This window comes from Coregonus lavaretus (genome assembly GCF_964263955.1).
Source record: "Coregonus lavaretus genome assembly, chromosome: 24".
Taxonomy (NCBI): Eukaryota; Metazoa; Chordata; class Actinopteri; order Salmoniformes; family Salmonidae; genus Coregonus; species Coregonus lavaretus.
This window is the reverse complement of record NC_140011.1, coordinates 42764700-42787816: the sequence shown is the minus strand read 5'-3', so window position 1 is coordinate 42787816 and position 23117 is coordinate 42764700. Positions and strand designations below refer to the sequence as shown.

General features: G+C 44.6%; 1 protein-coding gene across 1 annotated transcript in view; it reads right to left on the bottom strand.

The window, feature by feature from the left end:
* The window catches only part of LOC311099890 (relaxin receptor 2-like), a gene marked incomplete at its 5' end in the record, with an annotated part of 178084 nt that overhangs the window by 79537 nt on the left and 75430 nt on the right, over positions 1-23117 (bottom strand). The window contains one exon of the mRNA XM_084140610.1: positions 22039-22110. Within this exon, the coding sequence (XP_083996736.1) occupies positions 22039-22110 (72 nt within the window). The remainder of the gene's footprint in view (positions 1-22038; positions 22111-23117) is intronic.

Genomic DNA, 23117 nt, shown 5'->3' with positions numbered 1-23117 from the left:
GGATTTCAAACAATTTTTTTAAAAATTACATTTAATTTTAATTTAATGTAATTTTCATTCATCATTTTTATTTATATTTAATCTTTCCAATAATTTGTTTCTGATTTTCAGATTTTATCTCTTCAGTTTGTGTTGGAAATGGAAAGGATAACACAAAAAATATATATATAATCCAATCAGGATTTTTCTTTGACGGTTTCTCGGTAGAACAATCTAGCTAGCTCAGCCATTGGCTAGGCCTTCAGAAGCTGTACAGAAAGCAGCTGCCTTTCTACTGTATTAGGGCATAATTATGGAGTGACAGTGGAATGAACCAATCAAATTTTGACTTACAGTAGGTGGGACCGTTTAAAAAAAAAAAAATATATATATATATATATATATATATATATATATATTTGGCTTTCTCGAAGGCCGGAGACAGTCACTACTGACTGAGAGCGCAATTATAAGCAGTAACCCAGTTTTCCCGCACTTTTCTTATGTAGCTTTTGTTGCAGCAGCAGCAGGTGTTATCGAGGAGGATGTGGTGGCTAATTTGTTAGCCCTTTTCAAGACTAAATTCAAACGATGAGTTAAATGTCGTACAGAGGGGGAGGCCAACACCAGCACTGCCAGGGTGCAACAAGGAAAGAGATTTGAAAGGCATTTTCAAGCTAACAATTATGAGCGCTGTCCGTGGATGACTGGGTGTGAGCAAACCAAGAAGCTGTATTTGGGATTGTCTGCTCTTCAGCACCGACAAGACGTCAACCTGGGCCAGTGCTGGTTTAGTTTCAAAGACCTAGCCAGTTTACCGAAGTCATCTCTGCGCCACCAAAACTCCACTTCACACCTGTGAGCTACGTGAGATCCAAAAACATTTGGGGACACAAGAGTAGATCTTCAGCTTAACGAGCAGCAGAGCTCATAATGAGAAAGCCAGGATGAACAAGGAGATTCTGAAGCGCCTCATTCACACGGTTGTGTTGGTGGGAAAGCAAGAATTGTCATTCAGAGGACATGATGAGGGAATATAATCACCTAATAAAGGGAACTGCTCAGAGATGCTAGATTTGATTGGCCTAGTATGACAACCCTTTAAACTGTCATCTTGCTACAGCAACCGTGTTCATTGGCACTTCCAGCTAAATCCAGTCACGGATGTAATGACAGATGCCACGAAGGAGGAGGTGAGGAAAACACCTTTTTGTAACCAGTATGGTTGATGAGATAACATATAACATATAACACACGGCGGCGTTGTTTTGCGTCGGCCTTCAGGAGGCTGAAGAAATTTGGCCTACACCTAAAACCCTCACAAACTTTTACAGATGCACAATTGAGAGCATCCTGTCAGGCTGTATCACCGCCTGGTACGGTAACTGCACCACCCACAACCGCAGGGCTCTCCAGAGGGTTGTGCGGTCTGCACAACGTATCACCGGGGGTAAACTACCTGCCCTCCAGGACACCTACAGACCCGATGTCACAGGAAGGCCAAAAAGATAATCAAGGACAACTACCACCCGAGCCACTGCCTGTGGCTATCTCAAGGCCATCAGACTGTTAAACAGCCATCACTAGCACAGAGAGGCTGCTGCCTACATACAGACTTGAAAATCACTGGCCACTTTAATAAATGGAACACTAGTCACTTTAATAATGCCACTTTAATAATGTTTACATATCTTGCATTACCCATCTCATATGTATATACTGTTTTCTACACTATCTTAATAAAGTTGACATATCTTGCATTACCCATCTCATATGTAAACTCAGCAAAAAAAGAAACGTCCACTTTTCAGGACCCTGACTTTCAAAGATAATTTGTAAAAATCCAAATAACTTCACAGATCTTCATTATAAAGGGTTTAAACATGGTTTCCCATGCTTGTTCAATGAACCATAAACAATTAATGAACATGCACCTGTGGAACGGTCGTTAAGACACTAACAGCTTACAGATGGTAGGCAATTAAGGTCACAGTTATGAAAACTTAGGACACTAAAGAGGCCTTTCTACTGACTCTGAAAAAGACCAACAGAAAGATGACCAGGGTCCCTGCTCATCTGCGTGAACATTCCTTAGGCATGCTGCAAGGAGGCATGAGGACTGCAGATGTGGCCAGGGCAATAAATTGCAATGTCCATACTGTGAGACGCCTAAGACAGCGCTACAGGGAGACAGGACAGACAGCTGATCGTCCTCACAATGGCAGACCACGTGTAACAACACCTGCATAAGATCGGTACATCCGAACATCACACCTGCGGGACAGGTACAGGATGGCAACAACAACTACCAGAGTTACACCAGGAACGCACAATCCCTCCATCAGTGCTCAGACTGTCCGCACTAGGCTGAGAGAGGCTGGACTGAGGGCTTGTAGGCCTGTTTTAAGGCAGGTCCTCACCAGACATCACCGGTAACAACGTCTCCTATGGGCACAAACCCACCGTCGCTGGACCAGACAGGACTGGCAAAAAGTGTTCTTCACTGACGAGTCGCGGTTTTTATCGTCGAAGGAATGAGCGTTACACCGAGGCCTGTACTCTGGAGCGGGATCGATTTGGAGGTGGAGGGTCCGTCATGGTCTGGGGCGGTGTGTCACAGTATCATCGGACTGAGCTTGTTGTCATTGCAGGCAATCTCAACGCTGTGCGTTACAGGGAAGACATCCTCCTCCCTCATGTGGTACCCTTCCTGCAGGCTCATCCTGACATGACCCTCCAGCATGACAATGCCACCAGCCATACTGCTCGTTCTGTGCATGCTTTCCTGCAAGACAGGAATGTCAGTGTTCTGCCATGGCCAGTGAAGAGCCCAGATCTCAATCCCATTGATAATGGTAATTTAGCTACACTCGCAATAACATCTGTTAACCATGTGTATGTGACCAAATAAAACATTTTTTGATTTGATTTTGCTCAGATGTCATATGTGCTGCGTTACACTACCGACAGTGGTGTGAAGGAGAGATTTTTTTCAAGTATGATGATGTCACTGAGGACAAGCGGGTAGAGGCAGTTGCAACCCGGGTTCTCTGATTTTCAAGGAGTTTAGATGCATCAACTGCCAACAGGCGTTTAACTTGCAGAGGGGACGGAGGTCATGACCCCCCAAAAATTAGAAACAGGTCAATTCAACCCCCCCCCCCCCCCCCCCCCCCCCCCGCAATAATATACCATGATGAATTTGATGGATTGGAAATGATTTATTCACTGGCTTTTTGTGGCTTTACTCTACACAGTACTACTCAATTCCTTATTTTATGATTGAATCTCACCGCTGCCAATTATGCTTTTGGTATGCCCCGGTCCTCAAAGGCCGTGGTTTGTGAACGGAAAAAAGTTGCGCAAAGCATGTAAGGAGAACGGAGCAATAGCTCCTCTGTTTCTCTCTCTCTCTCTCTCTCTCTTTTCTTAACAAACTCTGTGAGCTAACTTGTAACACATATAGAAGTACTGTCACATTTAACTTTGTCAATTCATAAGCAAGAATGAGAATAACATAGAAAATCATATTTTTCTAATGAAGAAGGTTTCCATTGCGAACTGATGGGTTGCGAAAAACAAGTGATAATTGGTAACTGTTATATTGGGCTCAAGATAACTTTGGTAATATTATAAACTTTGAAACATCTGGTTTCTAGTAGGCTACAGAATTAGAAAATGGCTGTTTCTCTGAACCTCAGTCAGAGGCAGCCTGCTTGTCTCACAGACTCTGAGCAGCAGCAGCAACCCAATCCTCCTTACTTATGTTTCGAAAACAAACGAGAAGGCCAAAATTGTGGGCAGAAAGCACTCATCATGTTTATGCACCCTGATAATCACCCTGAGAATACTTCCAGAACCAACTTTATATTTATATCTACAAAATAAATTGTCTTTATTGATAGAGATGCATGTGACAGTGCACAGCAGTAAGCTGGTATATTTCTCCTTTACACATTTTTTTCTTCTTGATTTCAATATGGAAGGGAAACCAGGTACTGGTGTTTGTATGTAATGTTTCTTGATGAGTAAAATCAAATCAAAATTGTATTTGTCACATGCGCCGAATACAACAGGTGTAGACCTTACCGTGAAATGCTTACTTACAAGCCCTTAGCCAACAAAGCAGTTCAAGAAATAGAGTTAAGAAAATATTTACTAAATAAACTAAAGTAAAAAATAAAACTAAAAACAACACAATAAAATAACAATAACAAGGGTATATACAGGGGGTACCGGTACTGAGTCAATGTGCGGTTAGTTAGACAGGTTAGTCGAGGTAATTTGTATATGTAGGTAGGGGTGAAGTGACTATGCATATATAATAAACAGCGAGTAGCAGCACTGTAAAAACAAAGGGGGGCGGGGGGTGTCAATGTAAATAGTCCGGGTGGCCATTTGATTAATTGTTCAGCAGGCTAATGGCTTGGGGGTAGAAGCTGTTATGGAGCCTCTTGGACCTAGACTTGGCGCTCCAGTACCGCTTGCCGTGCAGTAGCAGAGAGAACAGTCTATGACTAGGGTGACTGGAGTCTTTTACAATTTTTGGGGCCTTCCTCTGACACCGCCTGGTATAGAGGTCCTGGATGGCAGGGAGCTTTGCCCCAGTGATGTACTGGGCCGTACGCACTACCCTCTGTAGTGCCTTGCGGTCAGAGGCCAAGCAGTTGCCATACCAGGCGGTGATGCAACCAGTCAGGATGCTCTCAATGGTGCTGCTGTAGAACTATTTAAGGATCTGGGGACCCATGCCAAATCTTTTCAGTCTCCTGAGGGGGAAAGGCTTGTCGTGCCCTCTTCACGACTGTCTTGGTGTGTTTGGACCATGATAGTTTGTTGGTGTTTGATGGTTCTTCTGAGGGCATATTGGGATTTCTTATAAGCGTCCGGATTAGTGTCTCGCTCCTTGAAAGCGGCAGCTCTAGCCTTTAGCTCGGTGCGGATGTTGCCTGTAATCCATGGCTTCTGGTTGGGATATATACGTATGGTCACTGTGGGGACGACATCGTCAATGCACTTATTGATGAAGCCGGTGATTGAGGTGGTATACTCCTCAATGCCATTGGATGAATCACGGAACATATTCCAGTCTGTGCTAGCAAAACAGTCCTGTAGCTTAGCATCTGTGTCATCTGACCACCTCCTTATTAACCGAATCACTGGTGATTCCTGGTTTAGTTTTTGCTTATAAGCAGGAATCAGGAGGATAGAGTTATGGTCAGATTTGCCAAATGGAGGGCGAGGGAGAGCTTTGTACGCATCTCTGTGTGTGGAGTAAAGGTGGTCTAGAGTTGTTTTCCCTCTGGTTGCACATTTAACATGCTGGTAGAAGCTAGGTAGAACGGATTTAAGTTTCCCTGCATTAAAGTCCCCGGGCCACTAGGAGTGCAGCCTCTGGATGAGCTTTTTCCTGTTTACTTATGGCCTTATACAGCTCATTGAGTGCAATCTTAGTACCAGAATCGGTTTGTGGTGGTAAATAGACGGCAACGAAAAATATAGATGAAAACTCTCGTGGTAGATAGTGTGGTCTACAGCTTATCATGAGGTACTCTACCTCAGGCGAGCAATACCTCGAGACATCCTTAATATTAGACATCGCGCACCAGCTGTTATTGACAAATTGACACAAATCACCACCCCTCGTCTTACCGGACGTAACTATTCTGTCCTGCCAATGTACGGAAAACCCAGACAACTGTATATTATCCGTGTCGTCGTTCAGCCACGACTCGGTGAAACATAAGATATTACAGTTTTCATTATAGATGAGCTCCATTCGAGGATAGTCTCGAACGGAGCTCATCCAGTTTATTCTCCAGTGATTGTACGTTGGCCAATAGAACGGATGGTAGATACGGGTTAGCCACTCGCCGATAAATTCTCACAAGGCACCCCGATCTCCGCCCCCTGCATGTTTTTCTTCATGCGAATGACGGGGATTTGTGCCTGTATATCCTTCGCGTTGGACTCATTAAAGAAAAAATCTATGTCCAGTTCAAGGTGAGTAATCGCTGTTCTGATATCCAGAACCTATTTTCGGTCATAAGAGATGGTAGCAGCAACATTATGTACAAAATAAGTTACAAAAATTCGGGAAAACTCACAAAATAGCACAGTTGGTTAGGAGCCCGTAAAATGGCAGCCATCCCTATTTTGTGTAACAGTAGCAGTTCATTCAATTGGGGGAGGTAAGGAGGCATGGGGGGGCATAGGTTGTTCCCCCATGATGAAAGGGGGTCATGACTGAAAAGGTTTGGGAAGCACTAGCTAATGATTAGCACAAATACAGATGGGCATGCTTCGGCCTATTCATTTATAGCCATTATGCTGAATCAGTTGGGATACAGCTGATCATGCGTATTGCTAAATAACACACCAGCCTGATAATATGGACCAATATGTTGTTTGGATAATTTTTTGGAAGGGAACATTTTATTTTAATGGAGTCAGCATCATTTTATTTTCATTAATTTAATCAGTGCTGCGTTCAGTCCGAAAAAAAAACACGTAATGCTACATTCAATTAAATGGAAACGGTGCTGTTTTGAACAACCAGTTGAAAAACGGGGAGGGGTTGGGTTGTGGGTTCAAAATGCACCGCTGTCCATCAAATACATCACTCATTGCTTCAAGCTAGAGGTCTTCACGGGTTCCGAAATGGATACGTGGCTTTCACACCCAACCCGATATGCATAAATACATTTTCAAAAAGAGAAGCCCGTTCCAATGGACCCGAGGACAGTCAGAACCGCTGTCTGGAGTGAAGGAGGAGCCTCGTTGGACAACTACGGGGAGTTCGCTCGCCTCTTCCAGGCAGTCTTCACCCACCCGCCCGAAGGAAGAGAGGCAGGGGACGAGGACCGTGCAGGACATTGACCTGGAGTTTCGTCCTCTTGCGGCTGGGTCCGGATGGAACGAGCGGGCCCTCATCGACAGATTCCGGTGCAACCTGCGAGAGGATATCCGAAGGGAGCTAGCCTGCCGGGATGCCATGTTGACTTTTGACCAGCTGGTGGACATGGCCATCCGGTTGGACAACCTGACCCCCCCAACCCGGATTCAGTTCCAATGGAGCTGGGTGGTGCAGCGATCCGGGAGAACGGAGGACGACAGCTCCAGTGTCACGCTTGTGGCAGGAGAGGACATTCTACTGCACACTGTCGTCATGGTTCTTCCGGGTCTGGATGTGGCAGGCAGGGCACTCTCGCGTCACCCCAGGTAGCGCAAACACACACTCGTTCAGGGCCCTCTGCTGCGCATTGCACCATACAAGTCACGTTTTCTGATTATACAGTACTGTCCCAGTGTAAGGCGCTGGTCGATTCAGGCGCAGCTGGGAACTTTATGGACAGCTTGTTAGCTCATAGCCTAGGTATTCTGTTGGTTCCCCTATCCATTCCACTGCCCATCAAAGCACTTGACAGTCAACCATTAGGGTCAGGGTTAGTTAGGGAAGTTACAGCACCAGTCACAATTGTTACGCAAGAGACCCATAGAGAGCAAGTCACCTTTTTTATTATTGAGTCTCCTGATTTCCCTGTTGTGTTGGGTCTTCCCTGGTTAGCACTACACAACCCCATCTTTTCATGGCCGCAGAGGGTTCTCACGGGGTGGTCGTGAGAGTGTCAGGGTAGGTGTCTAGCTGTTTCCGTTGGTGCAACCACGGTATAAAGTCCAGACACTACCTCCACTGTGCGCATTCCCCCCAAATACCTCGATTTGGCGCACGCGTTTTCCAAAATGCAGGCGACCAAATTACCACCTCATTGGGATGGGGATTGCGTGATAAACCTCCGGGTAGACGCTGTGCCTCCCAGGAGTCATGTATATCCCCTGTCGCAGGCTGAAACAGAGGCGATGGAGACATACGTCTCAGAGTCCATGCGCCAGGGGTTCATACGTCCCTCCACTTCGCCCGCATCCTCAAGTTTATTTTTTGTGAAGAAGAAAGACGGAGGGCTGCGCCCTTGTCACGATCGTCAGAGAGAGTGGACCAAGGCACAGCGTTGCAGGCAAACATACTTTATTTAATCGAACTAACACGAACAGTGAAACAAAACAACAAACGATACGTGACATCCAAAGGACAAACTTAACTAGGAACAAACCAACTGGAAACAAGATCCCACAACTATTGTGGGAAAACAGCCTCTATAAATATGGCTCCCAATCAGAGACAACCAGCAACAGCTGACACTCGTTGCCTCTGATTGGGAACCACTCTGGCCAACACAGAAATACACTACATAGAATATACACACCCTGGCTCAATATATAGAGTCCCCAGAGCCGGGGTGTGACAGTACCCCCCCCTAAAGGCGCGGACTGCGACCGTGCTTAAACATCAACAACCCAGGGGAGGGCTGGGTGGGCATTCCTCCTCGGAGGCGGTTCCGGCTCCGGGCTAGACCACCACCCTTCAACCATCCCCCCGTGGCGCCCCTGGTCCGGTTTGGCCCCACTGACCGGAGCTGGACTGGACCTCGTAGAAGCGGATTACTTCAGCTCCGGTGTGGAGCAGCTGACCGGTACCTGACCAGGCACCGGTGACCCAGGCACGGGTTGTGCCGGACTGACGACGCACACCCCTGGCCTGGTGCGTGGAGCAGGGACGGGCCGGACCGGGCTGACGATGCGCACCCCTGGCTTGGTGCGTGGAGCAGCTACGGGCCGGACCGGGCTGACGATGCGCACCCCTGGCTTGGTGCGTGGAGCCGGAACGGGCCGTACCGGGCTGACGATGCGCACCCCTGGCTTGGTGCGTGGAGCAGGAATGGGCCGGACCGGGCTGACGACTCGCACCCCTGGCTTGGTGCGTGGAGCAGGAACGGGCCGGACCGGGCTGACGACTCGCACCCCTGGCTTGGTGCGAGTGGCAGGAACAGGCCGGGCCGGGCTGGCGACGCGCACCGTAGGCTTGGTGCGAGGAGCAGGAACAGGCCGGGCCGGGCTGGCGACGCGCACCGTAGGCTTGGTGCGTGGAGCAGGAACAGGCCGGGCCGGGCTGGCGACGCGCACCGTAGGCTTGGTGCGTGGAGCAGGAACAGGCCGGGCCGGGCTGGCGACGCGCACCGTAGGCTTGGTGCGAGGAGCAGGAACAGGCCGGGCCGGGCTGGCGACGCGCACCGTAGGCTTGGTGCAAGGAGCAGGAACAGGCCGGGCCGGGCTGGCGACGCGCACCGTAGGCTTGGTGCGAGGAGCAGGAACAGGCCGGGCCGGGCTGGCGACGCGCACCGTAGGCTTGGTGCGTGGAGCAGGAACAGGCCGGGCCGGGCTGGCGACGCGCACCGTAGGCTTGGTGCGAGGAGCAGGAACAGGCCGGGCCGGGCTGGCGACGCGCACCGTAGGCTTGGTGCGAGGAGCAGGAACAGGCCGGGCCGGGCTGGCGACTCGCACCGTAGGCTTGGTGCGAGGGGCAGGAACAGGCCGGGCCGGGCTGGCGACGCACACCGTAGGCTTGGTGCGAGGAGCAGGAACCGGCCGGGCCGGGCTGACGACTCGCACCGTAGGCTTGGTGCGAGGGGCAGGAACAGGCCGGGCCGGGCTGGCGACGCACACCGTAGGCTTCGTGCGAGGAACAGGAACAGGCCGGACCGTACTGGGAACACACACCACTGGCCTTAAACGGGGATCAGGAACGGGCCGGACCAGACTGGCAATACACCTCAGTACCTCTCGCCGTGCCTCTACAACTTCCTTCCCTCCTCTCACCAATGGCTCCCATAACCCGGTGGCCTTCTCTCCTCGTCTCCCATTTCGCCCTGTGGCAGCCTCCTGCTGCCCAGTCGCCCATGCCGTGTGCCCCCCCCCCTAAAAATGTTCTGGGGTTGCCTCTCGTCCGTCCGACGACGACACTGTTGACGCCGTTGCTCCTCTCTCGCCAGGGCCTTAATCTTAGCCCATGGCCCCTTGCCCCCGAGCATGTCCTCCCAGGACCGCGCTTTGCCCACCTGGGCCATCGCCAACCTCTCCAGCTCCTTTCCCGGCGCTTCCTCCCATGTCCAGGCCGCCTGCTCCTGGACACGCTGCTTGGTCCTGGTATGGTGGGATCTTCTGTCACGATCGTTAGACGGAGTAGACCAATGCGCAGCGTTGAAAGCAAACTTACTTTATTTAAAGAGAGTAAACACTCGAACAAAACAACAAACGATACGTGACATCCAAAGGACAAACCTAACTAGGAACAAACCAACTGGAAACAAGATCCCACAACTATTGTGGGAAAACAGCCTCTATAAATATGGCTCCCAATCAGAGACAACCAGCAACAGCTGACACTCGTTGCCTCTGATTGGGAACCACTCTGGCCAACACAGAAATACGCTACATAGAATATACACACCCTGGCTCAACATATAGAGTCCCCAGAGCCAGGGTGTGACAGCCCTTGCATTGATTACCGAGCACTGAACAAGGGGACCGGAAAGTACTGGTGGCCTACCTTGGCTAAGGACGTGAGGGTGTATGTCTCCTCCTGCTCGGTGTGCGCCCAGAGTAAGGCACCTAGGCACCTCCCAGCGGGTAAGTTACATCCCTTACCAGTTCTACAACGGCCCACTTGTGTATTGACTTTCTCACTGATCTTCCCCCCTCTCAGGGTAACAACACCATCCTGGTCATTTTCGAAAGCCTGCCGCCTCCTTCCCTTGCCCGGTCTACCCACGGCCCTGCAGACTGCGGAGGCCCTGTTTACGCACGTCTTCCAGCAATACGGGGTACCAGAGGACATAGTGTCTGACCAGGGTCCCCAGTTTACATCCAGGGTCTGGAAAGCGTTCATGGAACTTCTGGGGGTCTCGGTCAGCCTGACCTCTGGGTTTCACCCCGAGTCTAATGGACAGGTGGAACGGGTGAATCAGGATGTGGGTTGGTTTCTGCCGTCCTACTGCCAGGACCGGCCGGGGGAGTTGTCGGTGTTCTTGCCGTGGGCCGACACTGACATACAGTGAGGGAAAAAAGTATTTGATCCCCTGCTGATTTTGTACGTTTGCCCACTGACAAAGAAATGATCAGTCTATAATTTTAATGGTAGGTTTATTTGAACAGTGAGAGACAGAATAACAACAACAACAAATCCAGAAAAACGCATGTAAAAAATGTTATAAATTGATTTGCATTTTAATGAGGGAAATAAGTATTTGACACCTCTGCAAAACATGACTTAGTACCTTGTTGGCAATCACAGAGGTCAGACGTTTCTTGTAGTTGGCCACCAGGTTTGCACACATCTCAGGGAGGATTTTGTTCCACTCCTCTTTGCAGATCTTCTCCAAGTCATTAAGGTTTTGAGGCTGACGTTTGGCAACTCAAATCCTTCAGCTCCCTCCACAGATTTTCTATGGGATTAAGGTCTGGAGACTGGCTAGGCCACTCCAGGACCTTAATGTGCTTCTTCTTGAGCCACTCCTTTGTTGCCTTGGCCGTGTGTTTTGGATCATTGTCATGCTGGAATACCCATCCACAACCCATTTTCAATGCTCTGGCTGAGGGAAGTAGGTTCTCACCCAAGATTTGACGGTACATGGCCCCGTCCATCGGACCTTTGATGCGGTGAAGTTGTCCTGTCCCCTTAGCAGAAAAACACCCCCAAAGCATAATGTTTCCACCTCCATGTTTGACTGTGGGGATGGTGTTCTTAGGGTCATAGGCAGTATTCCTCCTCCTCCAAACACGGCGAGTTGAGTTGATGCCAAAGAGCTCGATTTTGGTCTCATCTGACCACAACACTTTCACCCAGTTCTCCTCTGAATCATTCAGATGTTCATTGGAAAACTTCAGACGGCCCTGTATATGTGCTTTCTTGATCAGGGGGACCTTGCGGGCGCTGCAGGATTTTAGTCCTTCACGGCATAGTGTGTTACCAATTGTTTTCTTGGTGACTATGGTCCCAGCTGCCTTGAAATCATTTACAAGATCCTCCTGTGTAGATCTGGGCTTATTCCTCACCGTTCTCATGATCATTGCAACTCCACGAGTTGAGATCTTGCATGGAGCCTCAGGACGAGGGAGATTGACCGTTCTTTTGTGTTTCTTCCATTTGCGAATAATCGCACCAACTGTTGTCACCTTCTCACCAAGCTGCTTGGCAATGGTCTTGTAGCCCATTCCAGCCTTGTGTAGGTCTACAATCTTGTCCCTGACATCCTTGGAGAGCTCTTTGGTTTTGGCCATGGTGGAGAGTTTGGAATCTGATTGATTGATTGCTTCTGTGGACAGGTGTCTTAAGAGTGTTCTCCTAATCTCAGCTCGTTACCTGTATAAAAGACACTTGGGTGCCAGAAATCTTTCTGATTGAGAGGGGGTCAAATACTTATTTCCCTCATTAAAATACAAATCAATTTATAACATTTTTTACATGCATTTTTCTGGATTTTTGTGTTATTATTCTGTCTCTCACTGTTCAAATAAACCTACCATTAAAATTATAGACTGATCATTTCTTTGTCAGTGGGCAAACGTACAAAATCAGCAGGGGATCAAATACTTTTTTCCCTCACTGTATATACAGTTGAAGTAGGAAGTTTACATACACCTTAGACAAATACATTTAAACTCAGTTTTTCACAATTCCTGTCATTTAATCCTAGCAATAATTCCCTGTCTTAGGTCAGTTAGGATCACCACTTTATTTTAAGAATGTGAAATGTCAGAATTGTAGAGAGAATGATTTATTTCAGCCTTTATTTATTTCATCACATTCCCAGTGGGTCAGAAGTTTACATACACTCAATTAATATTTGGTAGCATTGCCTTTAAATTGTTTAATTTAGGTCAAACGTTTCGGGTAGCCTACCACAAGCTTCCCACAATAAGTTGGGTGAATTTTGGCCCATTCCTCCTGACAGAGCTGGTGTAACTGAGTCAGGTTTGTAGGCCTCTTTGCTCGCACACACTTTTTCAGTTCTGCCCACACATTTTCTATAGGATTGAGGTCAGGACTTTGTGATGGCCACTCCAATACCTTGACTTTGTTGTCCTTAAGCCATTTTGCCACAACTTTGGAAGTATGCTTGGGGTCATTGTCCATTTGGAAGACCCATTTGCGACCAAGCTTTAACTTCCTGACTGATGTCTTGAGACGTTGCTTCAATATATCCACATAATTTTCCTTCCCCATGATGCCATCTATTTTGTGAAGTGCAACACTCCCTCCTGCAGCAAAGCACCCCCACAGCATGATGCTGCCACCCCCGTGCTTCACGGTTGGGATGGTGTTCTTCGGCTTGCAAGCGTTCCCCCTTTTTCCTCCAAACATAACGATGGTCATTATGACCAAACAGTTCTATTTTTGTTTCATCAGACCAGAGGACATTTCTCCAAAAAGTACGATCTTTGTTCCAATGTGCGGTTGCAAACTGTAGTCTGGCTTTTTTATGGCTGTTTTGGAGCAGTGGCTTCTTCCTTGCTGAGCGGCCTTTCAGGTTATATCGATATAGGACTAGTTCTACTGTGGATATAGATACTTTTGTACCTGTTTCCTCCAGCATCTTCACAAGGTCCTTTGCTGTTGTTCTGGGATTGATTTGCACTTTTCACATCAAAGTACATTTATCTCTAGGAGACAGAACGTGTATCCTTCCTGAGCGGTATGACTGCGTGGTCCCATGGTGTTTATACTTGCATACTATTGTTTGTACAGATGAACGTGGTACCTTCAGGCGTTTGGAAATTGCTCCCAAGGATGAACCAGACTTCATTGTCCCATGATGTCAAACAAAGAGGCACTGATTTTGAAGGTAGGCCATGAAATACATCCACAGGTACACCTCCAATTGACTCAAATGATGTCAATTAGCCTATCAGAAGCTTCTAAAGCTATGACATCATTTTCTGGAATTTCCCAAGCTGTTTAAAGGCCCAGTCAACTTAGTGTATGTAAACTTCTGACCCACTGGAATTGTGATACAGTGAATTATAAGTGAAATAATTTTTTTGTTGGAAAAATTACTTGTGTCATACACAAAGTAGATGTCCTTTCCGACTTGCCAAAACTATAGTTTGTTAACAAGAAATTTGTGGAGTGGTTGAAAAATGAGTTTTAATGACTCCAACCTAAGTGTATGTAAACTTCTGACTTCAACTGTATATAGGTACATACATTTACATTTAAGTCATTTAGCAGACGCTCTTCTCCAGAGCGACTTACAAATTGGTGCATTCAACTTAGGATAGCCAGTGGGACAACCACCCGTTTTTCCCTTTTTTCTTTTTAAATGGGGGGGGGGGGGGGGGGGGGGGGGTAGAAGATTACTGTTATACTATTCCAGGTATTACTTAAAGATATACACATACATACATATAAATACATATACATATATATATATATATATATATACATATCCTTTAAAAAATATATTTCCCTTTATTACTTTCCAACCCCACAACCCCTTCCCTAATTGGAGTAAACTAGTGAACAACAACGCTTAGGCCTCTACTTCCAGCTTATACATACTATATACATTTTACGGACACAGTCAATTTTACAATAATTCTATTTAGTTTGTTTTTACTCCTGAACTTCCTCTACCCTCAAACTCTCCGATCATTTTCATGATGCCCATCCGGTTTGCTTCTATATACCATATCTCTCTAACTGTGCTCTTTCACAAAAGCTCTCAACATATAACCTATATACTTATTATGGACACAGTATGTTTTACATTATTTATCTTCTTGTTACAGTTTTTTATGATTGTTTACACACTAAAATTAAAATTTCCACACAATTAGCAAAATTGGACTCCAATGAGCAAAACACCTCCACAGATTTGCACAACATTACACACAATGTCCGCCTCACCCTTTTTGCAAAACATTACACACAGTGATTTGTAAAACTCTACACACATTTTCACACCTTAGACACAGATAAGGATCGTGAGGTTACTTCCTTGTAATTACAAAGCACCGGATTGCCAATTACCACACTAATGAACGAATTGGATAAACACATCTACCAGGTGTGGAAGCACACATGTGCTAATTTGAAAACGCAGCACTCAGGTGTGCTATAAAAGGCAGCAGGTGAGTTCACCTGTCTTCAACAAAAATGGAAGGAGTTAGAAGAAGAAGAAGAGTGAGAATGAGAGGGGGAGCTCAAAGAGGAGATGAAGGCGGTAGAGGAAGAGGAGAAGGAGGTAGAGGAAGAGGCATAGGTAGAGGAGAAGAAGGTAGAGGAAGAGAAGGAGGTAGAGGAAGACACCTAGGTAGAGGAAGAGGTAGAGAAGGACTTGAAGAGTTGATAGAACCTGAACAAAGAAGACGAGGACCAAATTTGACTCGAGAAATCCGTGCAACACTTATTGACCATGTTATCAACCATGGACTGACACTGATGGAAGCTGGACAAAGAGTTCAACCAAATCTCAGCAGAAATACTGTTGCGTCAGTAATTCGGACATTTCATCGAGAAAACAGGTAAGCTAACCACACAGTATACATTGAAACTGAAGCTTGTATAATCAATATTGTTTACTGTGACATTTGACAGTAGGCTGCATATATATATATATATATATATATATATATATATATTTATTTATTTTTATCTTATTTTGTTTTTACAAAGGATTGAGGGTCGAGGACACCAAGGTGGAAGGGGCCCTATGTTTAGTCGTGCACAAGAGGCCGCCATTGTGAACATGGTTTTGGCCAATAATTGTATCAGGCTACGAGAAATCCAAGCCAATATCATCAATGATGACAATATTTTCAATAACATCCAACGAGTCTCTCTGTCAACATTAGGTCGAATCCTAAAGAAAAATCAAATATACATGAAGCAACTGTATCGGGTACCATTTGACAGAAATTCAGAGAGAGTGAAACATCTGCGCAATGAGTATGTGGAGGTATGCTTTGTTCATCTGACTATGGTGTGGTATCATGCACTGCTCATAATGTTCTGTCACAAAAAAATACTGTGCTATAGATATTGAATAGCATCCTATTTTCTTTAATGTGTTTCAGAGAGTCTTGCAAATGGATGCTGCTGAAATTCAACATGCATTTATATATGTGGATGAGGCTGGATTTAACCTTGCAAAAACAAGAAGAAGAGGGAGAAATGTAATTGGGCACAGGGCAATCACCAATGTGCCAGGGCAGCGAGGGGGTAACATCACCCTTTGCGCTGCTATCACACAAAATGGGGTCCTCCACCACCATGCAAATCTGGGACCCTATAATGCAAATCTGATACTTGCATTTCTTGACCGATTGCATGAGATTGTCACAGCATTACACCAAGTGGACCAGATGAGGTACATTGTCGTTTGGGACAATGTCTCATTTCATCGGGCTGCTCTAGTCCAGAACTGGTTCCATGATCACCCTGATTTTGAAGTTTTATACCTTCCCCCATACTCCCCCTTCCTGAATCCTATAGAATAATTTTTTTCAGCGTGGCGGTGGAAGGTATATGACCTGCGGCCTTATGACCGTTTGCCCCTCATTCAGGCCATGGAACAGGCATGTGATCTTATTGAAGCAGCTTCAGTGCAGGGGTGGATTCGTCACACAAGGCGATTCTTCCAACGGTGCCTTGCCAATGAAGACATAGCCTGTGATGTGGATGAAATGTTATGGCCTGATCCAGCCAGACGGAGAGACAGATAGTTACAGTATTCTTGTTGCTTTTACAGTAGTTTTCTTTCATTTCTGTTTACTTTTACTTTACTTTTCTTCAGAGTCAAAGTGTATGTATTGTAATTCATGCAGTCATTTTTATTTGTCTACGGATTTTATTTGTTTACAGTAATTGATATCATTGTTGGTTGATTACTGTAACTGATTATGGTAAGAAATACTGTAAGTATTGAAATAAATACTTGAAATATTCAGTCTGCAGCATCAAGTGTTGTGCAGTGCTTGGTAAGGTTATAGTAGGCCTACAGTATTTGTCTACATTCTCCTTATATCTCAAAACAAATCATGAATAATGTTGTGAGTTTCTCACTATTTTTTGTCACCTAAATTATCTCTCACATACAGTAAGAATGTCTGGCCAAAAATATATATATTTTTTTTTTTACAAATGTGTTTTTTATTTATCACAGCAGTGTGAAACTGGCTGCAATAGTGATCATTGATGACTGTGTTGGTTAAATGAAAACAAATAGCATTTTCACAAATATGTGTATATGTTTTGACTGAAGTGTGTATGTTTTGACTGAAGTGTGTCATTTTGCAAACAATCTAGGAATTTTGCTAATTGATTGTGGTGTTTGGATAATTGTGATTATATTTTGACAAAAATAACTCTGTTTTCAAAATCGCGTGTAAACAATTGAAAAAAACTGTAATAGTTGTTGTTATTAGTCCCATCCTTCAGCTCCATTCAACACCTACCATCTATCTCTTAACTATTTGCCATATATTTTTCAACTGTACTGTGTTGTTTCACAAATGTTCTGAACCCTACTATTCTCATTGTTTCTACAGATTGTAAATTGAAAATAAACATTTTTGCTAAAAGTATTATTATATTATTGATCGACTGTGACTGTGACTTGACTGTGACTTTTCAGATCACCTGGTAGTGCTATCTGCAGGGTTAGCTCCAGGTAAATATTGCAATCCTTCAGCCATTCCTGGACCTGTGACCAAATACAAGCTACAAATGGACAGTCCCAAAACAAATGATCTAATGATTCTGTCTCTTCGCAGCAAAATCTGCAGAACTGGGAAGATTGTATCCCCCATATAAATAACATTCTATTGGTAGCAAGAATTTTGTATAATAATTTAAATTAAAAAATTCAAAGTTTTGAATCCGCCGTCGTTTTGCGTATCAGTTCATAAACACTATGCCATGGAATCGGTACGTCAAAAATCTCTTCCCAACTATTTTGCAATCTATATGGGATGGCTGTCAATCCTTTGGTCCTTAAATTAAACTGGTATACTTTTTTATTTATCACAAATTTCTTTAACCAATTATGTTCTTTAATGCAGGGTCGACAAACAAGTTCCTTACTTTTTCCCCCTTCCACTTTCCTCTTCCATTTTTGTGGTAATGCTGCAATTATTTGGTTGTAATTTTGGATAGAGCAGACATTTTCATATGTTTTTGTTAGCTGCATGTGCGACATAACTCCACCAGTTCTACCTATGATATCATTTACGAAGATTATACCTTTTTTAAACATTATTTCAAAACATATATATTTTTAAATCAATTAGTATATTTGAGTTTAACCACAATATTTGTTGCAATATTTGTTCTGTCATTTCTGAAGGATTAAATTGAAATTGCAACCAACTTTCTATGGATTGTTTTAGAAATAGTGATATCGGGAGAGGATTTCCTTTTCGAATAACTGAAAGTGAGAGGTTGTAATCTGAATAAAGGGAAAAAGGCCATTCTTGAACACGGGGTGAGACAATCTTACTAATTTGCTAGAGAACCAGTTTGGATTTAAGTGTAACTTTTGTATGACTGAAGCGTTTAGTGATAGGACTAATGCTTTAATATTTAATAATTTCTGTCCTCCGAATTCATATTCATTATATAAATAGGCCCATCCAATTTTGTCTGGCTTGCCGTTCCAAATAAAATGGAATATTATTTTCTCATGTAATTTAAACAACTGGCAAGACCATAAGCAAATAGGTAAACTGGGATAATTCTAAAGAGTTAATCAGGGTGGTTTTTCCACAAATAGACAGGTATTTACCTTTCCATGGTAGCAAGATCTTATCTATTTTTGCTGACTTTCTATTAACATTTATTGGAGTGATATCATTTATTTCATTTGGGATATGTATTCCGAGTATATCCACATCACCATCAGACCATTTTATTGGTAAACTACATGGTAATGTAAAAATAGTATTTTTTAGTGATCCAATACGTAATATAGTACATTTATCATATTTGGTTGTATTCCAGAGTGGTTAGAAAATGTATCTAGATCCTCTTTGAGGCTGTGGAGGGATTAAAGTTGTAGATTTAAAAGAAAACATGAATCATCTGCGTACAATGACTCCTTTGTTTTTAAGCCCTGGATTTCTAATCCCTTGATATTATTGTTGGATCTGATTTTAATAGCTAACATTTCGATGGTCACAATAAATAGATATGCCGATAGTGGACAACCTTGTTTTACTCCTCTTGACAGTTTAAAACTTTCTGAGAAATAGCCATTATTTACTATTTTACACCTAGGGTTACTATACATGATTTTAACCCATTTTAAAAGAGATTCTCCAAAATTGAAATGCTCCAGGCATTTATCTATAAACTCAAGTCGTACTTTATCAAATGCCTTTTCAAAGTCGGCTATGAATAGCAGGCCTGGTTTCCCAGATTTTTCATAGTGTTCTATTGTTTCCAGTTCATGCCTTATATTATCTCCAATGTATCATCCATGTAAAAAAAAACAGTCTGATTAGAATGAATAATGTCCGACACACATTCACACACAACTTTACTATTTTGTGATTTTTGTGGCGTTTATCTTTACTTTCTGCACAAAATGTATCCACTATCATTTCTTGTAACCGACAATAACTTTTGAACATCAGATCGGCAATTACCTCAATTCCGGCTTCAACTTCGACTCATCTGCCCTGGGTTCTTTGTGTACCTCCGACCCAATCTTTGGGCTACCCAAGAGGAAACACAGGTGAAAAAGAGACAGGAGAGGGGGCGTCCTGTTGAGACTAAGGTGAGGTAAAACCGGACACCACTTACCTTAATTCTATTGGCCACTTGATAATAAGATGGATGACCTCCGATGGCAGATTTGCTATCAACGGTCCTCTGTAGCTCAATTGGTAGAGCACGGCGCTTGTAACGCCAGGGTAGTGGGTTCGATCCCTGGGACCATCCATATGTAAAAATGTATCCACACATGACTGTAAGTAGCTTTGGATAAAAGCGTCTGCAAATGGCATATTATTATTATAACGGGACTCCGGTAACTGCAATTTTTCTCTGTTTTTCTGAAACATGGCTTTCCGACAAGATACCCCCATGGGTATCTTGTCCATTCACCGAGTGGACAGGACTTGTCTCTTCACCAGCAACAAATGGTGTGCAGACTCTAGCGCAGTGGAAGTCTCAACCTATTGTTTACCCGTCTTGGAATAACTGATGGTCAAATGCCAAACCTTCTACCTCTCGAGAGAGTTTTCATCTGTTATTGTGACTGCTGTATATATTCCCACGCCAGGACAACAACAACAACAACAACAACAACAAGCTAGCACTTAACGAACTGTACAAGGCTATAAAAAAGCAGGAAAACTTACACCTGGAGGCTGCTTTTCTTGTTGCCGGTGATTTTAATCTGCATCACTAAGACACTTGATGCCCACCTTAAATCAACACATCTCCTTCGCCACTAGGGGCAATAAAGTCCTAGACCACTGTTACTCAACCCACAAGCAAGCATACAAGGCCCTCCCTCATCCCCCCTTTGGCAAATCATGACTCCTGCTTCTTGTTTACAAACAGAATATCAAACAGGAAGCGTCCGTGACGCGCTCCATAGAGAAACGGTCCACCGATGCAGAGGCTACGCTGCAGGACTGCTTTGCTAGTGCTGACTGGAATATGTTTTCCCGGGACTCCGCCAATAGCATTGACGAGCTATCCAGCTTCATCACCAGCTTCATCAGGAAATGCACATCGCCGACGTTGTCCCCACAGTGAAGGTTCGCTGCTTCCCCAATCAAAAGTCCTGTATTAACACAGAGGTACGCGCTAAGCTAAAGGACAGAGTTACCGCTCGCAGGGCTTACACAGCCAACCCCTATAGCTGAGGATGTCATACGTGCTGCGTACATAGAGACATGACTACATGGTACTCTATTCCACATCAAGTAACTCATGCCAGCAGTAAAATTAGATTTAAAAAACAGATACAAATCCAGCTTGTGGAACAGCGGGGACTGTGAAGCAACACAAACATAGACACATGCATACAAACACACGATAACATACACACATGTACACATGGATTTTGTGTTGTAGATATGTGGTAGTAGAGTACAGGCCTGAGGGCACACACTTAATATGTTGTGAAATCTGTTATAAATGTATTGTAATGTTTAAAAAAAAATTATAACTGCCTTAATTTTGCTGGACCCCAGGAAGAGTAGCTGCTGCCTTGGCAACAGCTAATGGAGATCCATAATAAATACAAAATACAAAATACACTACCGACAGTGATGTGAAGGAGGCACACTACACACCCACACACTCATATACACCCTCACACACTCATTACTAACGCCACCCACACACTCACATACACCCTCACACACTCATTACTAACGCCACCCACACACTCACATACACCCTCACACACTCATTACTAACGCCACACACTTACACCCCCTCGTGATTATTTATTAGATGTATTACTACCATTACGCTGCTGTTCATTGATTATTGATTTCCATTACCGTTAGTATCTATCTATTTATTAAGAAATAGAATCTCATTCTAGTTTTGTGTGCTTCACATCTCTCCAGTTCTCTCTCTCTCTCTATTGCTCTCTGTCTTCAGTAAGGGTGGATTTACATTAATAAAATGTGCCTAGTGAGATCTAGCTCTCTTCAACATCAGATTACCATCTTCCCTGTTTACACTATCCTTGAATGGAGTGATTCATTAGTCATTAGCATACCATAAATACCATAGTATATAGTCAAACAAAATAAGGATAGCAATTCAAACTTTACAGGAGCTTCTCATCTAAACCATATTGCACATAGTGTTGCACACTTGATTAATGCAATGATTCACACATGTGTGGATATTTTTAAAAGCCTTCCATTTTCAATTTGGCTAACAGAGAAAAAAAAATGCTGTCTACTGGTATTATGGTAATTCTTGCATGGGGACATGTGGTTTGGGAGAGAGGCTGTTGTCTTTACACTCAGAGAGGGGTATGGGAGACCTCCGTAGGTAGTGTGGGAGAAATCTCTTAAAGAGAGATTTGAATCTAGATCCGTCTCTCTACAGTATCTCTCCTGGACCTAGTTTGTGTCATCAAAGTGGTGTAGCATAAAGAGGCTATGAAAGAGCTAATGTCAGTAACTCACAGTCGCTCTAGTTTGTAGAGTCCACTGAAGGCTTGACTAGAGATTGTCTGGATGCTGTTATTCTGTAGGAACCTGAAATGAGAAACAAACACACACACAAGCACACACACACACACAAGCACACACACACACACACAAGCACACAGACACACACAGACACACACAGACACACACAGACACACACACACACACACACACACACACACACACACACACACACACACACACACACACACACACACACACACACACACACACACACACACACACACACACACACACACACACACACACACAGACACACACACACACACACACACACACACACACACACACACACACACACACACACACAAACAGTGGTTAGAACATCAACTCAAGCGCAGAGATTCAACATTATTTCACCAGGTACCAGCAAATGTATTATTAATAGCACATTCTCATTCTAAAATAAAACATGGAGGTTGAGTTTTCATGTGGTAAACAAACATGTTTCTAGCTTTAACACAACCCAGTACAATGTAAAGCCCTGACCCTGTACAGTGTAAAGCCCTGACCCAGTACAGTGTAAAGCCCTGACCCAGTACAGTGTAAAGTCCTGACCCAGCTACAGTGTAAATCCCTGACCCAGTACAGTGTAAAGCCCTGACCCAGTACAGTGTAAAGCCCTGACCCAGTACAGTGTAAAGCCCTGACCCAGTACAGTGTAAAGACCTGACCCAGCTACATTATAAAGACCTGACCCAGAACTGTGTAAAGCCCTGACCCAGCTACAGTGTAAAGCCCTGACCCAGTACAGTGTAAAGCCCTGACCCAGTACAGTGTAAAGCCCTGACCCAGCTACAACACAACCCAGTACCCTCTGTTATGAATATGGATGAGAAGCGATTACATATCAGACAGTATCTGGATCAGAGGGTGTATTTATAGGTAAAGAGGTGGGAGGGACGAGGGCCACACACACACGCACGCACGCACGCACGCACGCGCACGCACGCACGCACGCACGCACGCACGCACGCACGCACGCACACACACACACACACACACACACACACACACACACACACACACACACA